The 23,874-nt window shown below is 42.6% G+C and overlaps 1 protein-coding gene across 1 annotated transcript in view; it reads right to left on the bottom strand.

The window, feature by feature from the left end:
* Positions 1–2,866: 2,866 nt before the first annotated feature.
* Positions 2,867–23,874, bottom strand: part of ADGRG4 (adhesion G protein-coupled receptor G4) — a gene marked incomplete at both ends in the record, with an annotated part of 125,413 nt that continues 104,405 nt past the window's right edge. Inside the window, 2 exon segments of the mRNA XM_079728122.1 lie at positions 2,867–3,090; positions 4,259–4,375. Of these exon segments, the coding sequence (XP_079584248.1) occupies positions 2,867–3,090; positions 4,259–4,375 (341 nt within the window).

The raw sequence follows: 23,874 nt of genomic DNA, 5'->3' as shown, positions 1-23,874 counted from the left end.
AAAACTGATAAACCAAGACTTATCCTTGAAGTTTTGGCAGTGACTCAACAGAGTAGAAAGGTGGATTTGTGATCATGGCTTTCAGGAGGTTAAAAGCAAAAGCCAGAAAACAAGGATTCAAACTTTTCCGAAACGGATTGACCCTCTTTACCCAAGGATCAATACACTCTCCACACGGTCTGCTCCACTCTCCTTTCTGCCCTGTTGAGTCTAGACTGCCGGCTCTGCTGCCGTCTCCTCTGCCTTGGATAGACTGAGATGGGGCGGCTGCGTTTGCGCCTTTACAGCGGCTGGGGCCATGAAGCACCATCAGCTTTTCTATTTTCCCAGAGCCTGATCTATTTCCAGTAGAAGCAGTTGGGTATTGACTATTAAGGGGACAGGTCAAGAGTCATCTTCCCCTTGATTGATGGGTAGAACACAGACCAAAGGGAGAATTAAAGGGAGCTCTGGTCCAGAGAAAATAACTAACAGTGGAGGAAATGTTGGTGCCCCATGAGGTCTAGAGCCTCGTTCACAAGCCTCTGCTGCCGTGTGCCTGTGGTCTCTGCAGACCCCTCCCCTCTGAAATTGAACAGTTGCCTTAGGGACTCTGCAGAGGCCAGGAACTGGAAATATCATCAGCTTTTCTGTTTTTCCAGAGTCTGATCTATTTCCAATAGAAGCAATCATGCACTGGTTAAGGGGCAGGGATCAGGAGACATCCTCCCCTTACTAGGTGGCTGGGAGGAAGCCCTGGGGAGACTTGGTTGGATGGCCCAGATAAGGAGATTTGGTATTAGTCAAAAAATTGGTGGCAATGGCAGGGACAAATTTGCTGCCCTGTCCACGGTAGCTGCCCCTTCCTAGGTGTTACCCCTATGAGAGGGAGGCTTAGTGTGAAGACCCAGACTGGGAACTCTGATATTGGTCCTCTAGAGTGTGGTAGAAAGAGTGAGAACACATTTTGGCCTTTGACCAGCGGGTGTGGGAGATCCCTTTTCTGGGCCACAGCAGATGTGTGCCTGCCTTTACAGAGGCAGGTGCCTAGAATTACTCATAGCGTTTCTATCATGTTTGAGCTTTAACTATGTGGAAGGGAGCAGTGTGGGTGGTGATTTGCGGTAGAAAAATTTGCATAAGTAGTGATCCTTTCCTTGTGAGGTGGGCTGGAAGAGAGCTCAGGCTGGTTTGCCAGAGCCTGGCCCTGTTTAGGGACCTCTGGAAGTATTTTGTGGAATGATAGGAACAGAAAGGGAAACATCGTTGCCCTGGTCCCACCTGCACAACATTTCTGGGCCTTTTCTAATATGCCAACAGACTCACTCACTCTACACCAGCCTGCCTTTCTCCTTTTACCGATACTTCTGGCTTTTCGCCTTATGCAAGTGGGGGCCTGCAGTCCCTAACGCCTGTTCTGCGTTCCTGCTTTACCTTTTCTGGAGGGAAAACTGTGTGCTGGTTCATAAGGGAAACGGATCAGTTAGTAGATGACGTCCTCTAGGGCTTTGAAAAGGGCCCAAGGGAGGAAGGAGCCTGGGGGTAATTGAGTATTGACCTCAGGACTAAATTGGCAGTGGTGGAACTAAAGTATGGACAGGTGGAGAAAGGGTGATGGCTTTGTGACACGCAGGAGTCTTTTTAGAGTGAACCTCCAACCGGACAGCGCAGCCGTTTCTGATGCCAGCTGTGCTTAAGGGGGCTGTGCCCCTCCTTGTCCATCCTACCTCCTTCTCTCTCATCGCTGTCCCATTTTATCAGAGTCTCTAAAACTAAAACCCATCAGAAGTGGATGAGACGGGACTTCCCTGGTGGCGCAGTGGTTAAGAATCCGCCTGCCAATGCAGGGGACACAGGTTCGAGCCCTGGTCCGGGAAGATCCCACATGCCGCGGAGCAACTAAGCCCGCACACCACAACTACTGAAGCCTGTGCTCTAGAGCCCGTGAGCCACAACTACTGAGCCCATGAGCCACAACTACTGAGCCTGCACTCTCGAGCCCGCAAGCCACAACTAGTGAGCCCGCACGCCACAACTACTGAGCCTGCGCTCTAGAGCCCGCGAGCCACAACTACTGAGCCCATGAGCCACAACTACTGAAGCCTGTGCTCCTAGAGCCCACGCTCTGCAACAAGAGAAGCCACCACAATGAGAAGCCCGCACACCACAATGAAGAGTAGCCCCCGCTCACCGCAACTAGAGAAAGCCCGCGTGCAGCAACGAAGACCCAACGCAGCCACAAAAAAAAAAAAAAAGTGGAAAAGTGGATGAGCCACGGCTCAGAAGGACCATCTCCTCTGGTTGCTGGGGAAAACCTTCATCGCCCCCACCCCCTCCCATCCCCTCACAACCCCTTCTGCCTGGAGCCTCCCACCATTTGGCTACTCCTACTTGGAAGGAGGTGTGCCCTGGGGGCCAAGGGCAAGGCCTCCCTCCCCTGACCCTACCCCACCCCTACTCCTCCCTTCTCCCCGGGAGGCCAGGAAGGAGAGCATTAACCCGGGGCGCTATGGTGTCAGGTTTAGGGACTAGCCTGCAGTGGCGCTCCTGCCCCCAGGTTTGCTTCATGGCCGCACTGTCTGCGAGAGGGACTCAGCCTCTGCTTCTCAGGGGGCCGCACCTCAGCCCCTGTTGGCTATCCCTGATGGAAGGGTTGGCATCTCACACCCCGCGGGCCGACCTCCTCCTCCCCCACCCTCCACCAGCTCTTTCCTTCCTCCCTGCCACTCTCCTTCCCTCTCTTGCCTTCCTGCCCTTCTCTTCAGGTCTGTGAGGGTGACTCTCCTAGGAGAACAGGCTGTAGCTCAGGCTCTGACCCGGGGACCAGCGGAAGGCCCCCAAGAGAGCAGCTCACTTTCCCTGGTAGGGGTGGCATGTGCGGTCTGCCTTAGCTTGTGTTGGCGATGGCTGGTGGTCTGGTCACATGACCCCAGAGCTGGACCTCCTGCAGGTGGGTGGGGCCTTTATGCTTTAAAGGGGGTCTTCTCCAGCTGGTTTCTTGCAGAACATTCTGTGTTCTCAGACTTGGTGCAAACGTGGGTAGGGGGTCTTTGTGGACCTGGTATGTGCTAACTTTCTGGGTGTGCTCTAGCTGCCCTAGGCTGTGAGGGCCTGAGGGGCACCATGAGGGAGACACAGTGGGATCAGGTAGGGCCGGAGGCAGTCAGCAGCAGGTGACACTTGGAGGGGTTTGGTGCCAACCCCTGGGCTTTTCTTTACTTCAGGCCTGACGTAAAGGCCAGAGCAGCAGGCAAAGAATGACCATAACACATAACTGGTGCAGGAAGTGGGGTCAATATCTGTGCCTCTCGCCCCCCCAAAACAGGAGGCTCTGGCAGATGGGGGAGGGAAGCACCACAGCAACAGAGCCTGATGATATACAAGAGGTTCACATTGGAAGGAATAGGCAAGGCAGGGTAAGCAGGCTTAGGACTGGCTAGCTGGAATAATTTCCCTGGGCTCCAGGAGCTGTCCCTGCTTGTCTGGTACCTGGCCCTGGGGCGGTTAGGGCAGGTGGATAGTGGCTGGAGTGGAGAGTTGGGGGTGGGGTACTCTGGAGTAGTTGATTCACACTGAAATGACCTCACCCACAAGTTGTTTGTTATCTCTAGGAATTGGCTACCCTGAGGGGGCAGTCCCTCTAGGGTCAGCAAGGCCCAAGAGCCCAGATGTCAGAGCATCAAAATACAAAAAATAAAAGACCTGGTTATTACACAGGGGACCACAGGTCAGCAACTTAGTGTCAACTGAAGAAAACAGAAGTCTTTGCATTGTACTAGCAACTTTTCTCTAAGTTTATTTCGAAATTTAAAAAAAAGAAAAGAAAAAGAGAGAAAAGACAAAAAAGGGCCCATCCAGAATATCATAGTCCTTGAAGGAGGACCCTATCTTTCCCTCTCCTACATTTTGTTTCCATGGCCAGACAGACAGCCCAGCCCACCCCACTGCAGTGGGACTCAGGCCTTAGTAACTAGAACTCACTAGAAGAAGGCAGACAATTGTTGAGTAGATTTGGTATGGTCCCATAAGTCTACCATATTGGTAAACCCCTGGAAGGCAGAAATTGGGGCCAAAACTGCAAGCCCCCCAGCAGACCTGCTGTTACTGGAAACGTAGAGATTCAGCCTTCTACAACCACTAAATCTCAGGAAAAACAATCTTGGGACAACAGGACATCTTAGAATTGGCCACATGAATAGCCAGACAGACGCAGCATCTAACTAAAACACTTAACAATATAACTAAGCTTTTACATGAGGTGCTGGGAACTCCTACAGACCTTTCTGCTGGGCATCCCCTGCAGCCTGGGGTGACTGGCTGTGTGCCTTGTTCCGGGGTCCCTCCCGATGGCAGGTGGACTTTCCATACTCAGCTGGGTGTGGCAAACCAGCAGCACCTACATGCAAGTATACTTACAAGAGTCCTGGCACAGTGACCTAATGTCAGGGGGGAATTGTGGGAAAATAAAGTTGAGCGCAGTAAGTCACTGCTAGCAAAATGACATTTGACCAAACCATTCACATTGGCCAGGTCAGAAACTGTCAGAAGCCCCAGCTCTAATCACTATGTCTGATAAGTTCCTTACAAGAAACCTGTCCTGCTTCTTTTGATCTCCCCCCAAACCCTGCAATGTGATGACTACCCCGGTATAATTAAAAATTCCTGCAGGTAGGGCTTCCCTGGTGGCGCAGTGGTTGAGAGTCTGCCTGCCAATGCAGGGGATGCGGGTTCGTGCCCCGGTCTGGGAGGATCCCACATGCCGCGGAGCGGCTGGGCCCGTGAGCCATGGCCGCCGAGCCTGCGCATCTGGAGCCTGTGCTCCGCAAGGGGAGAGGCCACAACAGTGAGAGGCCCTCGTACCGCAAAAAAAAAAAAAAAAAAAAAAAAATTCCTGCAGGTAGGCTTCTATCCCATACGTGTGTGTGTGTGTGTGTGTGTGTGTGTGTATCCCCACCCAGGGCCAGGTGTGCTCTCTCTCTCTCTCTCTCCCTCCACTTGAACATGAGAAAGCCCTTTAACCAGTGGGTCCTCCCACCCAGGGATGGGCAAAGTGAGAGGAGTCCCTGGGAGAGAGAGAGAGAGAGCGAGCGGGTGGGCAGGCACCTGGTTCTGGGGACATACGTATAAAAATAAACCTCTGAATCGCTTGAAAACATTGGCTCTGGTGTGGTGTGTTTTGACATCCAATACCTTTAAGCAGGAGAGAACAGCAGACCCAGCACTGAGCTGAGTCAGATCATAATGATGAGAGTCCTAGGTAGAACACTGGGCTTGGGGAAGAAGCATAGATTCAGTAACTAGAGCAAGGGACAAGGGAGCCTGGACCTTGGGACAAGGCATGTGCAAAGTGGTAAAGAGCATGACTTTGCTGCCTTTCCGTTCATTTAGAGCGTCCATCATGCAGCAGGTGCAGGTGCTGGGCTACATTCTGACTATACAGTGACAGCTAAGACAGGATTGTCCCAGCCCTGGTGAAGTGGGTGAACAGAAATGGCTTCTGCTCTCCTGCTAGCTATGTGATCTTGGGCAAATCACTTCAGCGCCTTGTGATTTGGTTTTCTCAACTGTAAAATAAGGATGATAATACCTACCTCACATGGTTGTTTTGAAGCAGTGGCAGCTCCTGGATTTCCATACAGGAGTGACTCAGGCACAGTTTAGTTGGAGGGGACAGTTTAGTTGAAGGGGACAGCCTAAAAAATAGCTGGGTCACAGTGTGTAAAAAATACCAAGGAATCAGCAGTGTCTTTTCATTCTGTATATAATTATTTGGAGTTGTTTTTCAGAGATATGATGGAGATGGGAGGAAAGCTAAAACTTTCCTTCCCCCTGACATCCTTCAAGCCACCTCCTGACTCAAATACTTCATGAGGACAAAGCAAAATAATGTGTGTAAAGTGCTTACTACAGTACCTGGAACATAGTAAGTGGAACCTTAACAAAATCCAATTATACAATTTGCCACAAAGACTGGACTTACACAACCATAATCCAGCAGGTTGGGCTAGATTTACAGTAATTCTTAGTTCTCGCTACACCTCAGCATCATCTCAGGAGGTGTTAAGGGATACCTGTGCCTAGGCCCCAGCCCCAGAGGCTCTGAATCAATTGCTCTGGTCTGGATCCCTAAAATCTGTATATATATATATATATATATATATATATATATATATATATATATATATATATATATATATATATATTTTTTGCCACACAGCATTTGGGATCTTAGTTCCCCGACCAGGGGTAGAACCTGCGCCCCCTGCATTGGAAGCATGGAGTCTTAACCATTGGACTGCCAGGGAAGTCCCTAAGATCTGTATTTTAAAAATCTCACAAGGTGATTCCTAATGTATGGCAAGGGTTGAGACCAATATTAGGGCCTGGAGATGCTGCTAAGTCTGGAACTGGGGGTCAAATTATCATCTCCTAGCAAGAAGGGAGATCTGAAGACCCTGGGAATGAGTCATGGCCTTTAAAAGTAGGGTTGGGGGGATGGTGACCACATTGATCAAACTACAAGGTGGGTGGCTGTTCTTTTTCCTTTTCTTTTTGCTTTTATTATTATTTTAATTTTTTGCTTTCAAAGATATAGCATTATGTCAATAGAACTATAACCACAGTGTTCTTTCTTATGCTTTTCCCAATGGAAATGCCACATCATAAAACACTTTGGGAACTCACTGGCTAACTGAATGAATAATTCAATCTTCAGGAAATTAGATGCAGCATAAACACCCTTTTATAAAATTTTGACTTTGAGCTCAACATGTTGCTTGGCAAATACATTTGAGAATATGTGCATCTTGTTTATTTCTGGGTTCACAGCATCTATTCCAGTGACTTTATACAGCGTAGGCTCTCAGTAATTGTTTGTTGAATGAATGAATGAATGAAGGAAATTAACATGGCTCCCCAGACTGATCAATGGAACTGAGCTTAGCTGCTAAGACATATTCTAGTTTAGGAATGCATACATGTGAGACAAGTCTCTTGTCTTTATATTAGGAAGTTAATGTTAATTTTAAAATAACTAATTGTAACTAAGGATTCTCATATGTGCTGCCACCCTCAGAAGACTTGAGTGAAGGGGAGTTAGAGTTATGACTCTGAGCTGGTATATCAATAGTTCTGATACTTCCTCCTTGAATATGTATCACTAGATCAGTGCAAACTTGCATCTTGACCATTAAAAAAAATAGTTGGGTCACAGTGTGTAAAAAATAGACACATAGATCAATGGAACAGAAGAAGGATCCTAGACTAGATGAACGCAAATATGTTCAATTGATTTTTTATGAAAATGCAAAAGTATTACAATGGAGAAGGAATAGTATTTCCAACAAAGAATGCTAGAAAAATTGGACATCCATACACAAAATCAAAATGACCCTCAACCTAAACCTCATACCATACACAAAAATTAATTCCAAATGATAATAGATTTAAATAAAAGCAAAATTATTTTTAAAAATTTAGAAGAGATCATAGGAGAAAATCATTGATATCCAGGCCTAGACAGAGTTCTTAGGACATGATGCTAAAAGCATGATCCATTAAAAAAACAAATTAATAAATTGGACATCATATTTTCCCTGGAAGGATCCATTAAGAGAGTGAAAAGACAAGGTAGAGACTGGGAGAAAATATTTATAAACTGGATTCGTTTCCTAGGACTGCCATAACAAATTACCACAACTTTGGTGGTTTAAAACAACAGAAATTTATTCCCTCACAGTTCTGCAGGGCAGAAGTCAAATATCAAGGTGTCAGTATATTTCTCTGAAGGCTGTAAGCAAAGGATTCTTCCTTGCCTCTTCCTAGTTTCTCATGGTTGCTGGCAATCCTTAGCATTCCTTGGCTGTAGATGCATTACTCTAATCCCAGCTTCCTTTGTCACATGGTGTTCTCCTTAAGTGTCTGTGCCCAAATTTTCTTCTTTTTATTAGGACACCAGTCATTGGATTAGGGCCCATCCTCATCCAGTATGACTTCATCTTACCTTGATTATATCTGCAAAGATCCTATTTCCAAATAAGATCACAGTCATAGGTACTGGGGTTTTGGGGGAACACGGTTAAGCCCACAACTTAAACCATATATTCAAAAAAGGCCTTATATCCATAATATATAAAGAACTCTCAAAACTCAACAATAAAAACACAATCCATCCAGTTATAAAATGGGTACAAGACATCAGCAGATATTTCACCAAAGAGGAGACATGTATGGCAAATAAACACAGGAACAAATATTCAACATCATTAGCTACCAGGGAAATACAAATTAGAACCACCAGGAGTTATCACTACACACCTATTAGAACAGTTAAAATAAAAAATAGTGATAATACTAAATGCTGGTGAGGATGTGGAAAAATTGGATCACTCATGCACTGCTAGTGGGAATGTAAAATGGTACAGATACTCTGGAAAACAGTTTGGCAATTTCTTATAATTTTAAATATACACTTACCACATGACCCAGCAATCCCACTCCTGGGCATAAAGAAATGGAAACTTATGTCCACACAAAAAAGTGTACACTATTGTTCATAGCAGTTTTACTTGTAATAGCCAAACATTGGAAATAATTCACATATTCTTCAGTGAGTGTTGGTTGCACAAACTCTCGTATATGGTGGAACACAGTAAAAAAATAAATGAACTATTGACACATGCAACAATTTGGATGGATCTCAATGACATCATACGTAGTGAAAAAAATCTCAAAAGGTTATATACCGTATTATTCCATTTACATAGCATTTTGAAATGACAAAACTTCAGAGATGGAGAACAGATTAGTGGTTGCCATGGGACAGGGATGGGGGTTAGGTGCAAATCCATAGAGGGAGCACCAGGAAGTTATTTTGTGGTAATGGAAACAGTTCTGTGTCTTGATTGTGGTAGTGGTTACACAAATCTATACTTGGGATGAAAATGCATAGAGTTATATACACATAAGTGAATGTAGGTTTAAAAACTGTGGAAAATGAATAAAGTGTTTAATGATATTATACTAATGTCAATTTTCTGATTTTGATATTGTACTACAGTTATATAAGATGTCACAATTGGGGGAAGCTGGGGGCAGGGTGTGTGGATCTTTCTACTATTTTTGCAACTTCCTGTGAGTCTATAATGATTTCAAAGCTTTTTTAATGGTCTGAATGCCAGGTGTGTGTGTGGATTCCATTAAATTATCTTCATCATCTTTGCAGGATCATCAGAGTTATTATAAGCTCTGTGTAGTAATAATAAAGATTTATCAGGTACTTAGTATGTGTGAGCTACTGTGCTAAGCATTTTACATTCATTATCCCATCTGATTCATACTCTAGCCAGAAGAAATAAGTAGCATTATGTCACCTGCCTTTTATAGATCAAGAAACTGAAAATCGGAGAAGTTCTGTAACTTGCCCCAGGTCACAGGGCTATAAGTGGCAGAACAAAGGCTTGAACATGGATCTATCTGACTCCAAAGCATGTGATTGAAAACACAATGCCATAATGACTCCATACTCGGGCAGTTGTGAGGCAAAAATGAGCCATCATATGTCAGTTGCCTAGCTCAATGTCTGGAACATGACCAACATTCAGTGACCAGCATGCTTTTACTATCATCATCTTCATTACAGATGATCCCCGACTTACCATGGTTCAACTTGAGGATGTTGCAAAAGCGATATGCATTCAGTAGAAACCCTACTTCGAATTTTGAATTTGATTTTTTTTCTGGGCTAGTGATATGCGGTCAGATACTCTCTCGTGATGCTGGGTAGTGGCAGCCATAGCAGCTCCCCGTCAGCCACGCAATCATGAAGGTAAACACCTGATACCCTTACAACAATTCTGTACCCAGACAACCATTCTGTTTTCACTTTCAGGACAGTATTCAATAAATTACATGAGGTATTCCACACTTTATTATAAAATACTTTGTGTTAGATGATTTTGCCCAACTGTAGGCTTATGTAAGTGTTCTGAGCATATTTAAGGTAGACTAGGCTATGATGCTCTGTAAGTTAGGTGTATTCAATGCATTTTCAACTTAATGATTTTTTCAACTTATGATGGGTTTATTGGGACATAACCCCATTGTAAATGGAGGAAGATACGTATTATTTACTTACGTATTATTTACTAATTGTGGTCTTAGCCTTAGCCTTGAGGAGCATCTGGTCCTTATGCATAGGGCAATGTGAAAACTGCCGTAAGAGTCAGATTCTCATTTGTAAAATCATAAAAATAACGGCCACACAGGGTGATTGTGAGTTTTGAGTAAAATTAAAGGTGATAATATACGTGAAGAGTGCTCTGTAAACAACAAAGGTCCCCGCATGCTAGCTGCAGTGCATTTTATTCTATTACTTTACCTGGAGATTGGCAGCTAAAAAGCTTTTTGCCTCTCAGCCATGCCACAATCCACAAGCTCATCACCCTGCTCACTCGCTATGTGTTTCTATGGCATCAATCACCATAGTTTCTAGATTCTTTGACAGAAATATTAGGTGAAAGGCAGCTTAATGGAAGGAATCTGTGAATTTGATTTCAAAGAACTCCATCCTCTCCAGCTTGAAGCAGCGTTAAGCTGAGCAGCAGGTCACATATTCACTGATTTTCCATTCACTGCTTCCAGGTTCCTTTTGCAAAACTTAACGTGATGAACTTAAAGTTTTTAAAATTATTATTATTTTTATTGAAGTATAGTTACTGTACAATATTGTATAAGTTAGAGGTGTACAATATTATATAAGTTAGAGGTGTACAATATAGTGACTGAAAATTTTAAAGGTTATACTCCATTTATATTACTATCAAATATTGGCTATATTCCCCGTGCTGTAAATCTACCCTTGTAGCTTATATTATACCTAATAATTTGTACGAAACTTAGAGTTATTTTTGAGGGTTTCAATAATTGATAGCTTTCCCCAAAATCGTCTTTCCTCCTGGTGTAGAATTTCACGATCGTTCCTCTACATCAGGGGTTGGCCAACTGTGACCCGTGGGCCAAATATGGCCTCCCATCTGTTTTTGTATGGTCCTTGAACTAAGTGGTTTTGTCTTTATATTTTTTATTGCTTGAAAAAACGTAAAACATCAGAGGATAATATTTCACAACACATGAAAATTACATGAAATTCATACTTCAGTGTCCGTAAATAAACTTCTGTTGGAACATAGATACTCTCATTGTTCAGGCAGAATTGAATAGTTGTAAAGCTGAAAATTTTCTTAGCTGGCCCTTTACATACAAAGCTTGCCAACCCCTGCTCTGCATAAGAACATCAATCATCCCAAATGAACTTATCTACGAAAAAGAAACAGACTCACAGACATAGAGAACAGACTTGTGGTTGCCAAGGTGGGGTGGGGGAGGGATGGATTGGGGGTTTGGGGTTAGCAGATGCAAACTGTTATATGTATTCGGTTGGCCAAAAAGGTTCGTTCGGTTTTTTGCATACGATGGCTCTAGTAGCACTTAGTTGTCTTTAACTTCATTCCAAAACAATTTTGTTAGATTGTATGTGACAGCTGTCATATCAGCGTGCATTTATAAAACGACATCAAAATTGGTGAATTTTTGTGTAGCCATTTTAATATTGAAGATGGAAGAAAAAAAGCAACATTTTAGGCATATTATGCTTTATTATCTCAAGAAAGGTAAAAACGCAACTGAAATGCAAAAAAGATTTGTGCAGTGTAGGGAGAAGGTGCTGTGACTGATTGAACGTGTCAAAAGTGGTTGGCGAAGTTTTGTGCTGAAGATTTCTCACTGGACGATGCTCCACAGTTGGGTAGACCAGTTGACGTTGATAGCGATCAAATTGAGACATTTATTGAGAACAATCAACATTATACCACGCGGGAGATAGCTGACATACTCAAAATATCCAAATCAAGCGTTGAAAATCATTTGCACCAGCATGGTTACGTTCATCGCTTTGATGTTTGGGTTCCACATAAGTTAAGGGAAAAAAACCTTCTTGACCATATTTCTGCATGTGGTTCTCTACTTAAACGTAATGAAAACATTCCTTTTTAAAACAAATTGTGACGGGTGATGAAAAGTGGATACTGTACAATAATGTGGAACAGAAGAGATCGTGGGGCAAGCGAAATGAACAACCACCTACCACACCACAGGCCGGTCTTCATCCAAAGAAGGTGATGTGTATATGGTGGGATTGGAAGGGAGTCCTCTATCATGAGTTCCTTCCGGAAAACCAAATGATTAATTCCAACAAGTACTGCTCCCAACTAGACCAACTGAAAGCAGCACTCGACGAAAAGCGTCCGGAATTAGTCAACAGAAAACGCATAATCTTCCATCAGGATAACACAAGACTGCATGTTTCTTTGATGACCAGGCAAAAACTGTTACAGCTTGGCTGTGAAGTTCTGATTCACCCGCCATATTCACCAGACATTGCCCCTTCGGATTTCCATTTATTTCGGTCTTTACAAAATTCTCTTAATGGAAAAAATTTCAATTCCCTGGAAGACTGTAAAAGGCACCTGGAACAGTTCTTTGCTCAAAAAGATAAAAAGTTTTGGGAAGACGGAATTATGAAGTTGCCTGAAAAATGGCAGAAGGTAGTGGAACAAAAGGGTGAATACGTTGTTCAATAAAGTCCTTGGTAAAAATGAAAAATGTGCCTTTTATTTTTACTTAAAAACCAAAGGCACTTTTCGGCCAACCCAATAGAATGGATAAACAACAAAGTCCTACTGTATAGCACAGGGAACTATATTCAATATTCTGTGATAAACCATAATGGAAAAATATGAAAAATAATGTATAACTGAATCACTTTGCTGTACAGCAGAAATGAACACAATATTGTAAATCAACTATACTTTAATAAAATAAATTTTTAAGAAAAGAACATTGGTGATCCAATATGGAGGCCAATAAAAGCTAGCTAGTTCGACACTCAACCTACATTGAGCCCTACCCCTCATCCCTACACACCATTCTCCTCTTCACTCCCCCCCACACCCCATATTTCTAACCAAATCTATCTCCCACACTATATTGCAAGCTCTTTGGAAGGAATGATCCATTTTTTTCTCCTTGTATCCTACAAGGTGCCTGGCACAGTGTTTTACTCATAATAGACAAGTGATGAGTGTGTTTTAAACAACAGAGCTGTATAAAATTTCCATGGCAACTGGGTTTCTGAAGCGTCACCATGCAGAATTCTTTATACCCAATCAATTCCATTCAGTGCCTGAGGTCAGATGTAGAGATGTTACAGGTAAAATAGTATTTACACTCGATTGCAGGAAGATTCAGGAATCACAGTTCTGTTTCAATGCCTGTTGTTTTTACTCTTGGAGTAAAGAAGGCCTTCTCAATATGTCAGAAAACCCCCCAACCATAAAAAGATTGATACATTAGACTACATAGTAATAAAGAATTTATGAATGGCAAAACCACCTAAACAAAGTAAAGAGACAAATGAACTGGGGAGAAGAGGGATTAATATCAGATAAAGAGCAAATTTCCCTAAATGAACAGCTCTTACAAGTCAATAGGAAAAAGACCAACAAGCCTTAGAAAAATAGGTGAAGAAGATGAACAAACAGTTCACAGAGGAGCAAATACAAATGGCTATTGACATAAGAAACGATGCTCAGGGAGGTCCTAAGTGCAACCCTCGGTCCCAGCTAGTTCTTGCCCGTGGGAGGCAGTGGAACCCGGGAGAAGTCCAGCACGAATCCCTCCTCCCTCATCTTCATCGCTTAGGGAGCGGTCATTTCGTTCAGCAGTCACTTACCACGCACCTGCTACAAACCAGATGCTGTGCGAGGTACTCATGTGCTTATCTTTTTTCTAAATTGAGGTAGCATTCATACCCACCACCTATCAAAATACAGAACATTTTCATCTCCCCAGAAAAATTTCTTATGCTTCTTCCCAGTCTATCTCTGCCCCAGACCTTTATTTTGATTTCTATTATCAGGGATTAGTTTTGCCTCTTGGAGAACTTCATATAAAGGGAATCATACAGCAAAAAAGAAGATGCTCAGCTTCGGTAATAAGAGAAATGCAAATCTAAATTCCACCACGATACCATTTTTCACCTATAACATTGACAAAGGTTAATGACATATTTCACTCATGAAAGTGTGGGGAAACAAGCACTCTCATGCACTGCCGGTAGAAGCATACATTTTCTCTGTATAAAAATACTCATGCCTTAAAAAAAAAACAGAAAAGAAAACAAAATATGCATGCCTTTTGACCAAACAGTTCCACTTCTAGGAATTTATTCTGCAGGTATACTCATATATGTGTTAAATAATTTACACACAAGGTTAATCATTGCAACATTTAAAAAAATAACAGCAAGATATTAGAAACAAGCAAAATATAAATCAGTAGGTGACTGATTAAATAAATGATGTTAAATCTATAAATAGAATACTCTGCAGCCATAAAAAGAATAAGGAAGGGTTTTACATGAAAGAAAATGATAGAATTTTCAACGTATGTATACCCTCTTGTAAATTTTGAATTTATAGCATGTAATGCATTACTTATATAAAAGTAAATTTAATTTTTAAAATGTGTTTATTTCTTGTTTCTTGATGGCGGATATTCAGGGTTTGTTTCATTGCCATTCCTTAGACGTATGCTAGACAATTCTATCTGTTCAGTAGTTAATAAAACCTATTAAATAAATGTTTGTTTGGAAGGGTAAGGATTTGCCGATTTAGGGAATACTTTAGGCTATTGGTCATGAATTTTAGCACATAAAATTTGAGTCTGGGGCTTCGCAATGAAAATCAAGGTTTATGGAAATATAAACACATTTTAACTTAGTCACAGGCACTGATGGTGATGAATATAGGCAAAACCTCTCACTTATAGTGAATCATTAATTTTGATAATTGAAGTGTAAATAGGACCATAAATAGAATTTCCAATTATTCTCCTATGCCAAATACATCAGATTGGGTTTAGTCATGACATATTTATAATGAGTGATATTTCTTCCTATTTTCTGCACCCTGTTCTGTGCAGTCTAGTATTGATCATGAGAGAATGAAGGACTCTGCCTCTTCCCAGGTCTGTTTTGATTCGTTATCCTTCCGGACAAATGTCAAACAAATTGGGATCTTTAATGGCTCCTTCATAAGCTAACCAAAGGAGAAAAATTCTTTCTTCTCTGAGTGTATTGTTTCTAGGGATGAGATTGGATTGAAAGCACATCCATACACATATAAAATTAACTGTTATAATAGCAATTAATTTTGCTTATACTAACAACTGGGTGTGAACATCCTCAAAGTGCAATGTAAGTCTTCAGTATCCAAATAATATACTACATGATTTTAAAACTCTAGGAGTAGTCAATGCTTTCCAACGACACTAACAATATCACACTCTAGTGCAAGGGTTATTGCTTGTTTGCTGATCTGTCTCCCCCACTGGCTTGGGAGCTCTGTAAAGGCAGGGATCATGCATATTTTCATCTTTTTAGCTTCCTTCTCTAGGTTCTCATAATCTTTGTCATAGAATAGATGCTCAGTTGGTTGTCAAATGAATAAGTCCCCTCTCCCTGTTGTTATCTGCCACATTTAAAAAAGCAAGAGTAGAGACTTTATTGTGTACGTTTTGGGGTCAAAGTAATAGGCAGAGGGCAAGCAGGACCCCCTAGTCGTGCTTTACTGTCCCTATGAGCCCCCGACCAACCATGCCCTAAGTCATATGGTCCACAACTACTGGCACTCAAAAAGAATCAAGTGTAAGAACCCCAAAGAGTAAAAAAGCACTAACTTGGAAGCACTGTACTCTTGGCCCCCATACTAATTTGTACCTTGTTAATTTTAATTTAATAGTCTTTGCTGCTTGATTCATTTACCAACATGGATAACACAGGTCCAGACAACATCCAACAGAAAAGCTTAGAATTCAAATGAATTTGTTTATGGTTTAAACCTCTGTTCATTCATTTAATGAAAATTAAATGCTTAAAATTCATTCGAGTACATGTTCCTAACTAGATTTATCACTTTTATCCATTTCTGTCTCTAAACCTCTTGCTACTCTATAAACCAGGAGTTGGCAAACTCTGACCCATGCATAGATCAGTCACTTATTTTTGCAAATAAAATTTTATGAGAACACAGACACACCCATTTGTTTATGTCTGGGGCTGCTTTCACAACAGAGTTGAGTAGCTATGGCAGAGACTGAGTGGCTCCCAAGCCTAAAGTACTTACTATTTGGCCCTTTACAGAAAAAACTTCACTGACTTCTGCTATTTCTGCATGATCATATGACAAAAGATCTAAAGGAGGGTACATTGCCTCAACAAATAACTAATATTTAACTGAACTCGAATGTGTGCCAGACCCTAGGAATTAAAAGACGATGAAGACCCTGAATAGTGTTTGTACAAGATACACTATCAGCACCAAGAAAAGTACATATTCCCATTCCAGGTGACAAGGTAAACAGTGGTGCATTTGTGATCTAAATGTTACAGTGAAAAGCCACCAGACACAAGATGAGGATCTGAGGCAGGCTAATCTGCTCTGCCTTTCACAGAAGCAATTATATACTTTCTAGAAACCTGGAGAAATTCATTCCAGTGGAGAAATACCTACCTCAACCAAGCAATGTGCTAGGAAACAACTTGGATTGAAAGTAGGAAGACTCTTAGCTCTATAACTAATAAATAATAATAGTTAATACATAAAGCACTTATTATATGCCAGGCATATATATTAACTTGTCTAACGCTCATAAAAACTCCATGAGTAAGGAGTTTTATTCATTATCCTCACTTCACACGTGAGGAAATTGAGGTACAGAGAGGTAAAGTAACTTGCCCAAATCACACAGCTAGTAAGTGGGAGTAGGGATTTGAATCTATGTGGTTTGGCTTTGGAGTCTGAGCTCTTAACCATCCGTACTGTCTTTAACTGATTTGTGACTTTGGACACCTCGCTCAATCTCCCTGAACCTCATTCTCCTCATCTGTAAAATAAAAATGTTGGTCATAATCTCTCAAGTTTTTATAGCTATACTATTTCACGATTCGTGGGATTAATAGACATTTACAAGTACCTAACACTGTGGGAATTACAAAAGACAATATAAGACATGTATTATTCATTCATTCAATGAATAGTTAATAAGTGTCTACTGTGTACCAAACTGTGCTCCAGGCACTAGAGATAGAGCAGTGAATGAAACAGAAAAAAATCCCTGCTCTCGTAGTACTTGCATTCTATGCCATAATAATACGGAAAAACATTTGTAGAGCAATTGCAATGCACCTGACGTTGTGCTATGTAATTTACGTGGGTCGTTGTCTCCTTTAGTCTTCGCAGTGGTCATGAGCCCTATGGTACAGATGAGAAAACTGAGACTTGGAGAGGTGAGGTACTTACCAAAGGTCACGGCAGAGCCCAGTTCTGTCTACTTGCAGAGTTCATGTGTTAACTCATGTTGCACTATTTTCCTTATAAGGATTTTATAACCAATGAACTGGCTAACATACAGTTATAGTGAACTCGCTTAAAAAGAATCTCTTGGTATTTTGATAGTTTTTTTAAAAGTGAAGCAAGTGTAATGGTAGGAATCTAATCTGCAAAGTCACATGAGAAACTCTGAGCTGACAAGCCAGAACATAAGGATTCCTTATCTGTATGGTGACCGCTGGGCCTCTTGAGAAGAATCACAAAAGGGATTTAGAGATTGAGTCTCCCATTGTAGGATTAAAATTCTGGGACAAAGTAGGAGGACAAAGAGTGCCCTAACCTCTGGCTGGGGAATGGGGGAAGGCCCCAGTATGATGGAAAATTCACTCTAAGGAAGAAGATAGAAAAAGAAGAGAAGGGCAACTTCCCTGGTGGCACAGTGGTTAAGAATCCGCCTGCCAATGCAGGGGACACGGGTTCGAGCCCTGGTCCGGGAAGATCCCACATGCTGTGGAGCAACTAAGCCTGTGAGCCACAACTACTGAAGCTCATGAGCCACAACTACTGAAGCTCGTGAGCCACAACTACTGAAGCCCGCACGTCTAGAGCCCGTGGTCTGCAACACGAGAAGCCACCGCAAAGAGAAGCACGCGCACCACAATGAAGAGTGGCCCCACTCACCGCAACCAGAGAAAAGCCCGCGTGCAGCAATGAAGATCCAATGCAGCCAATAAATAAATAAGTAAATAAATAAATTTTTAAAAAAGGAAGGACGAAGGGAAGGAAGGATGGAAGGGAGGGAGAGGGAGAGAGAGAGAATATACTTTTGTCTTTGGTCTTGACTTTGAAGTCATCAAAGAATGCATTTGGGACCCAGAATGGTCTCAATCAAATGCTCTCTAGCCCAGATCCTAGAAGAACTTGTGCCCCCACAAAGTGTACTGCCAAGCAGGGAATTGACTCTCGTAGTTTCAGTAGCAAAACTGTGCAAGGACTCAGAGCCAATTTTTGTGAATGTCCTAAAGTTTGGTGTGACCCTATGGAACAACGTTTGCAAAACCTGAATGGATTCAACCATTCTAAAGTCCACCCTCAGGAGATTTTATAAGGTCATTGGGTTTTTAGTACTTGTGTTTATATAGCTAAAGTCAAGTCAAAGGCTGTATAACTATCCAATGAATTTAGAATATTCCACTGCCTCAACCATTGTACAAATGTCTTAACAATTGATTGCTACACGGTGGATCCAATTGGCTGAGTAGGTGCTAGGATTTGGCTCTGTCAGTGGTGTGGGGAGTGGGGAGACTCATTCAGGTTTGAAGCTAAGCTAGGATTCAGACACGTCTAAATTCTCCAGCTTCATTGAGCCCTCCAATCCATCACTCCATCACTTTCTCTCAAGTCCTTCCCCTTCTCCCATCCTTCCTTCCTTGTCCAGCTTAGGTTCCATGAGCCATTATTATAATCACTTCTTTGCAACTCCCTGGTTTCTCTTTCTCCCTCGCTCCTCTCTCTCTCCTCCCCCATAGTATTTACCTGGCAAAAGTCCAACTCTGATTGAACTCAGCATCAGAGCCACTAAATATTTCTGGAGATAATCACAGAACTGGGATGCCTGCCTTCACTTTCAATTCATGATCACAAGTATCAAATGGCACTTAATACCACCAGGCAATCCTGGTACATTTCCCTGGTAAATTCATTTTATCACTCTCCAAAATAATTGTGTCACGTCTCTCCTCTCTCCTCAAACCTGCTATACTCCTCATTCTCAGCAGATGACCTCACTTTATATTTCATTGAGATAATAGAAGCCCCCTTACAGGAATCCCCTCCTTACTTCAGTTATCAATCATACCCTTCCCCCAGCTATTCCTAGTCTTTCACTGAAGACTTCAGTACCTGAATTACCATCTTATCAGCCCAAACCCTTGATATTCTTGGTGACTTCAACATCTAAGTATAGGATCCATCCAACACTCTAGCTGCTCAGATCCATGACTCCCTTTCTCTCTTTGTGATCTTTTCCTCCAACCCACTTCAGCCACTTATTCCCATAGTCATTGTCCAAAAATGCACTATCTGCAAAATTTTGACTTCAAGCATCTCTCTGATTGCCACCTCCAACCCTTCCAGCTCACTTCTTCTAGTTCCCCTATGCCAACCATTCTTTGACTCTTATCTAGACCTCCAATCCATTAACCCTACCACTTTTCCACCAACCAATTGAAACTCTCATGGAAGAGCTTGAATACACGGGATACTAATACACATGTCCTTTCTCATTAATTTTTTGTTATTCTTTTCTCAGCACTACCTGGTAAAGTACATAGGTGAGAAAACAAATGTCAAGGAGAGATGAAGAAGAGAAGTGTCAAAAAAATAAAGATTCTAGGTAGAAGATGAAGGTAAGCTTTGCCCACTGGGATTTGCTGTTGAGTCAGCTGTCCTTAAATCTAACAGCCAACGACTTCTAAAGAAGATCTGAAGAGGCTTACTGTAAGAAAGAGAGAGACAAAGGCAGAGAGAGACAGAGACAGAGATAGAGAGACTGGGAGAGAACATATTCCCAGGTAAGCTAAAGGAAAGATAAGGAGGAAAAATCAGCAACTCCATCAGGAAAGGAGGGACAGGAATGGACTAGGAACTGAAGATAGAAAGTTACTGCACCTGAATGCTGAAATTGTTCTGGCCTCTCTGGCAATCAAGGAAATAATTCATTAAGCCCCAAGAGTAAGTCATCAACTCTGAGCTGTCTCTCCAGGAGCGAGGGTGGCTCTGTTTGAAACCCTCCCCACTCTCTTGGCCAGTGTCCTTTGTGAGTTGTGACCCACACTGGTAGGCTTGGCTGTAACCTTGAGAAGGGGGGAAGCTGAGGGGCCCACAAGGTTCTGAACACGTGGAATTGTTAGCTCTGGGCTCCTACTGAACTGAACTGCCCAGCCATGGACTTTGACAAGTGATAGGTAAGAAACCTTCCTCCAAAGAACCATATTTTTCAAGTAAAGATTAACACTTAAAATATGAATATTTAGATTTATTTACCTTGACTTCCTTTCTAAAAGAAAACCCTTGAAGATTACAGTGATGGTTTATTTAACTCCTCAATTTGGAAAAGCTTTTCAGAACATAGGAAAATAATAACTAAAATGTTCTATTTGTTAATTAGCTTTTCCCACTGCCAACAGCTTAAACCTAGTCCCCTCCTCCCCAGAAGACAAGTTACAGCTAAGGCTTAAACATTCATCTCTCCTTCCTAATTGCTGTGTAGGAGTAATTCTGTGATTCTGGAAGGAAACTTCAGTGAATAAATGAACGACTCTCTCATTGCTATTTGGAAGTTATAAAAATTACAAGACATCATTCCATTATACTCTCTCATTTCCTTGTCATTGGAAAAGGTTCCAACCTTTCATCATATTAAAAAGCAATTATCAAAATGTTTTATTCCATAATAAGTTTGACTACTAGGAGGGAAAGTATTCAGAAATCAAAATAAGGGGGTTCTTTTTGGCATATAAACAGGTGAGTCAACCTTCCAAATCTGAAAAAAATGAAAGATTACCTTTAAAAGCAACTTTATGGAATTTGGTGTCTTTGGTGTTTCTGTACAGACTAATTCCTGTGAAACCACTGTGATTGCATGAAAGATGTTATCTTCCTGCTGACTCTGCAAGCTGATGGACTTGAGTTGCAGTTCCTTCTAAATTTGGCACACAATGCATTCGCCAAAGTCGCTGGGCTTCTTAGAGAGAATCTGCAGAGCACACTCCTGTGGAGTCAGCTGGTCGACTAGCAGTACGTTCTGAAGCCGCCACATGCAGGTCACTGTGCTTCCGAGCAGGGGAGAATTACAAAGGGATTTAAAGATATGCCACCTAACCCCTTCATAATAATCCTTAACATTTGTACAGAACCTTACAATTTACAAAGGGCTTTCCCCCAGGTTATCACTTTTGATCCTCACAATAACCAAGAGAAGCCGGTACAGCAGGTCTTAACAATCCTCATTTGATACATGATGAAACCAAGCTTCATAGGCTTTATGTGCCTTGCCTGACGTCATGAGGTGAGTAAAAAAGGAGCTGGGTCTGGAGCCCAAGTCCTGTGATGAAGAGTACAGTGCTCTTTTACATCCTGTTGTTTCTCACATATCAACAAATGCAGGGGCACCCATGAAAGCGACAGAACAAAATCAAATTGTATACAGAATCAGCAACCTGAGTGATCAGTCAGAGAGGAGCAAAAGATACAGGAGCGGGGTAGGCTAGGTGTCACTCATGGCCAAGGCTGCTAGACCATAGGGCAGCTTTGTGTGAATTAGAAAAAAGGTGCTCCCTTCCGATGGATGCAGTCCTGGAGGTGCACGGGGCTTACAGAGCCTTTGTGGGAAGTAGAAAAAAGGTGGGGGGAAGGTGCCCCTTCCTGCCAGCAGATGTGGCCTGTGCCAGGTGGCAGAGCCTGGTAAGCACAATTTAGCTTTCAACCCTCATTACCCTCCTCCGCTGGGTGCCTTGATGCTGGGCATTTCTACAAAGCCATATGGGGTGGTCCTAACTTAAGTGACTAGCAGGCCTAAGAATAGGGAAAGCTGGCTAGAGTCTTCGCTACTCAAAGTCTGGTCCTTGGACCAGCAGCATGGGTTTCACCTGGGAGCTTATTAGACATGTAGAATCTCAGGCACCTCTTCCAGATCTCCTGACTGAGCATCTGCATTGTAATAAGATGTCTAACTGATTTGGGTGCACATTTAAGTTGAGAAGCACCGGGCTACAAACAGGTGGGCCAGGAACGGGATTTCTGGGTGTTGGAGACAGGCGAATCATTGCTTATTCATGGGCTGGCAAGCAGGTTGTCTGGCTGCAGAAGAGGTCTCGCAGAGTAAAGAAGAGCCCCCGCCCTTCAACAGATGGCATTCTGCTTGGAACTCAGTGTGGCAGGAAGTTGAACTCTTTTTGCGTTACTTCGTTCGGCGATGTTTGAGCCATCTCTGATGCATTAAGTTCTACACGTCTAAAGCTCATAATCCCTGTTCTCAAGGAGGTCACTGTCTTGAGATAAGAGAGAATATTCAATCCACTGCAACAGGCACCCCAGTGAAGATGTAAACAAAGCGTTGGGGGAGCACCAAGGAGCAGCAAACCCCTCTGCCTGTGATATTTGAGTGCTGAGTTGAAGCACGAAGAATTGCTCACACAGAGAGGAGAATGGAGTCTCTCCAGGCAGAGATGTCTATCTCCTGCGCTGAACTGTGGACCTTTTGTGGGGGTCTGATTTACTTTTTTTTTAAATAAATTTATTTATTTTTTTTGGCTGTGTTGGGTCTTCGTTGCTGCGCACGGGCTTTCTCTAGTTGCGGCGAGCGGGGGTTACTCTTCGTTGCGGTGCGTGGGCTTCTCATTGCGGTGGCTTCTCTTGCTGTGGAGCATGGGCTCTAGGTGTGCGGGCTTCAGTAGTTGTGGCTCATGGACTCTACAGCTCAGGCTCAGCAGTTATGGTGCACGGGCTTAGTTGCTCTGAAGCATGTGGGATCTTCCCAGACCTGGGCTCGAACCCGTGTCCCCTGCACTGGCAGGTGGATTCTTAACCACTGTGCCACCAGGGAAGTCCCCTGATTTACTTTATATCTTCCTCCCCTTCCCTTATTTCAGGGCCTAGCACAGTGGCCAGTGCACAACTGTTAATGAATGCTCGTTAACTGATGAACCAATAGGCAGACTGGATAAATAAGCGAATGGCTTTGGAAAGAGGAATCACGTAGACTAACACGGGAGGTGGAGAGACCTTATAATTGCTCAGGAATGACATGGTTAAGATCTGCATTGGGGCTATGGCTGGAGAAATGAAGGAAAGATCTAAGAAATACTGTACTATGCTAGGATTTCTTGTCTGAAACAAAAATGTAACAATGTGACAGAGATATTCTTAAAATACACCTTTGTTAAATGTGAATACTCCTTTACAATGAGCTGAGAGAACTGCAATCAGATCCATTCTCTCCAAATGGGTTGGGTGGAGGGCGCCGGGGAAAGGCCGCTACCAGGAATTAGGCCTACATTTTCCAGCTTACCGTGGGGTTCCATTTTGCTTTGGATGAGTGAATGGGCATTTACCTTTTATAGATCTTCACTGCACAGAATAAGGTAGGAGTCCCCTGAATGATATCTGGTCATTAGTTGATCTTTTCTAATCTGCATAATACTTCCAGAGCGGGGCAGAGGGAGGGGAGTCACAGACCAGCCAGGGACCCAAAGGGCCCTGTTAATACAACAAAGCACATTGCAGCCCATCAGCCCCAGAGCTTCCTTACACTGAATACTCAGTAATGCAGCATAATGGGCTTGGAGCCTGCATATACTGTAGGTTGAACACAGATGGCATTTTCTACAATATAAGAAATACATTTGAGAAATATAAGTATGTTAGGCTCTGTTCCTTAGTGGAAGAC

Source organism: Hyperoodon ampullatus (assembly GCF_949752795.1).
Source record: "Hyperoodon ampullatus genome assembly, chromosome: X".
Taxonomy (NCBI): Eukaryota; Metazoa; Chordata; class Mammalia; order Artiodactyla; family Ziphiidae; genus Hyperoodon; species Hyperoodon ampullatus.
The sequence above is the reverse complement of the archived record's forward strand: the minus strand, read 5'-3'. Positions and strand labels throughout refer to the sequence as shown.